The sequence below is a fragment of the Corvus brachyrhynchos genome, unplaced genomic scaffold (genome assembly GCF_000691975.1).
Source record: "Corvus brachyrhynchos isolate BGI_N302 unplaced genomic scaffold, ASM69197v1 scaffold1036, whole genome shotgun sequence".
In the NCBI taxonomy this organism is placed as follows: domain Eukaryota; kingdom Metazoa; phylum Chordata; class Aves; order Passeriformes; family Corvidae; genus Corvus; species Corvus brachyrhynchos.
The window spans coordinates 11487-13760 of NW_008238388.1; the positions used below are offsets into that span (position 1 = coordinate 11487).

General features: G+C 58.1%; 1 protein-coding gene across 1 annotated transcript; it reads right to left on the reverse strand.

Annotated features, from left to right (window-relative positions):
* Positions 1–874: 874 nt before the first annotated feature.
* Positions 875–2268, reverse strand: LOC103617079 (zinc finger protein 239-like). Its single transcript, XM_017736410.1, has one exon. It carries the CDS (start codon positions 2242–2244, stop codon positions 1504–1506), a length of 741 nt encoding a protein of 246 aa, XP_017591899.1. The 5' UTR covers positions 2245–2268; the 3' UTR covers positions 875–1503.
* Between the last annotated feature and the right edge of the window lie 6 nt (positions 2269–2274).

Genomic DNA, 2274 nt, shown 5'->3' on the forward strand with positions numbered 1-2274 from the left:
TCCCCCCCAGCCGCTGGCACTCTGCCCCTGCCCGGCTGCTCCCAGTGTTTCCAGTAAAGCTTCCCAGTTCAGGCCGGTCCTGTTTATTGGGGGGCAGTGTGAAGGGACTTGGCGGGGGCTGAGACTGGGGGGGGCAGAAGCTGGGGATGGATCGGAATGGGGACCTCCGTGTGTCTCTGGGAGGGCCCCACCCCGGCACCCAGCAAACCCCAAAACGTGGCAGGAACCCCCCTAAGATGAAGGAGCAGGAGAAGGGACAGAGAGGAGAAGAAGACGGGATGAGGAAGGAGGAGGAGCAGGACCCCTCCCAAATCAATTTGGGGGTTTCCATACCTCCCTTCCCTGAATTCAGGCAGCTCCTGGCAGCTTTTTTCTGGGAGGAATCCCTGAGTTTCAGGATTTTTGGGATGCAGGGATTTCCTTCCTGGGGACAAGGACATTCATTCCCTTCCAGGAGCCCAATGCTGGCTGGGGGTCCAGCTCAGGGGGTCCTTGAGCAGCTGCCCCAGAACCTCCACCAGGGTCTCCCAGCGCAGCCGGAGCCGCTCGGCCTGGGGGCCCCAAAGCCCTCAGCAAGCCCCCAATCCCTCCCACAAACCCAGCATCCCCCACATCCCCTGCAAGTTCCCCCCATGGCACCGGCCATGGCCATGTCCCCACATGTCCCTGGCCCTGTCCCACCGTCTCCTCACCCATGGCTGTGTCCCCACCACATTTCCATCCATGCCATTGTCCCCCACGTCTCCATCCATGCCCATGTGCCCCCATGTCCCCACAAATGGCCACGGCCCAGTCCAGGTCCATGTGTCCCCATGTCCCTCTCCATGTCTATGTCCCATTCATGTCCATGTCCTCCCATGTCCCCACCCGTGTCTCAGTTCAATGTCTTTATTTTTACCCCAATTTTGGGTATTTTCAGAGGATAAAGAAAAATGATAAGAAAACGAAGGCCAAAAGAAAAGGATTTCTGTGTCCGTGCCAGCTGAGGATCCTCGTGCTTGGGTGGAAGGAAGAACCTGTTTTGGAGGCATTTCCACCCCATTTTCTGCAAAATCTTGGTCTTTGCCCCAGTCCATCAACATTTGGCTGTGGAAGTTGCCCTTGGGCCAGAGAAAATCAGAATCACGGAATCACTGAGGTTGGAAAAGACCTCTAAGACCATCCAATATTCCTTGATGCCACAGGAAGAAAAGATTGAAAGGAAAAGATTATTTGGGGTTGAAAGTCAACAAATCCACTCTCCCCAAAGAATTCCTGATGTCGGTCTGCATCCCGAGGGATGTTCCTACCCCTGGGTTCATCCAGGGGCCCACAGGGAGCCAGGAAGATGTGGAGCCCCTCAGCCAGGTGTCTTCCCAACATGGATCACCAGGAGCACGGATCACCAGGGCTCTGCCCAACGGGGGTCACTGGGGATCATCCAACGCCGATCCTCCCACGGGGGATGGAGCTGGAGCAGCGCACGAAGCTCTTCCCACACTCGGGGCACTCGCAGGGCTTCCCTTAGCGGTGCCTCCGTTGGTGTTTAGTCAAGTTATTACTCTGTGAGAAGCTCTTCCCACACTGGGGACACTCGTAGGGCCTCTCCCCGGTGTGGATGCGCCGGTGCCTGATGAGGTGGGCGTTGCGTTTGAAGCCCATCCCGCAGTCAGGGCAGCGGAAGGGCCTCTCATCCGTGTGAATGCGCTGATGTACGAGGAGATCGGAGCTGCTTGAAAACCTCTTCCCACACTCAGAGCACTCGTAGGGCCTCTCCCCAGTGTGGGTGCGCTGGTGTGCCCTTAGGTCAGAGCTCCACCCGAAGCTCTTTCCACAATCCAAGCACTCATAGGGCCGATCCCCAGTGTGAACCACCTGGTGCTGGATCAGCTGGGAGCTGCTGGTGAAGCCCTTCCCACATTCCCCACACTCATAGGGCCTCTCCCCAGTGTGGATCCTCTGGTGCTGGATCAGGTGGGAGCTCTGGCTGAAGCTCTTCCCACATTCCCCACACTCATAGGGCCTCTCCCCAGTGTGGATCCTCTGGTGCCGCATCAGGATGGAGCTCCACCTGAAGCCCTTCCCACATTCCAAGCACTTGTGGGGCTTCTCCCCACCCTGAGCCTTCTCCCCCACCTCCAAGCTCCCCCTGGATCTCCGTCCGCCTTCCAGGCACAGGGGGGCTCTTTCCTCCTTGGATCTTTCTGGGCTGCGTTTGCAGCCCCTCCTTGTGCAGCATCTCCGGGGCTTTTCCTCCTCCTCCATCTGGCCACACCTTGGGAATGACAAATCCTG

Coding starts and splice junctions, on each gene's coding strand:
- LOC103617079 (XM_017736410.1), bottom strand. CDS start 2,244: ATGGAGGAGGAGGAAAAGCCCCGGAGATGCTGCACAAGGAGGGGCTGC.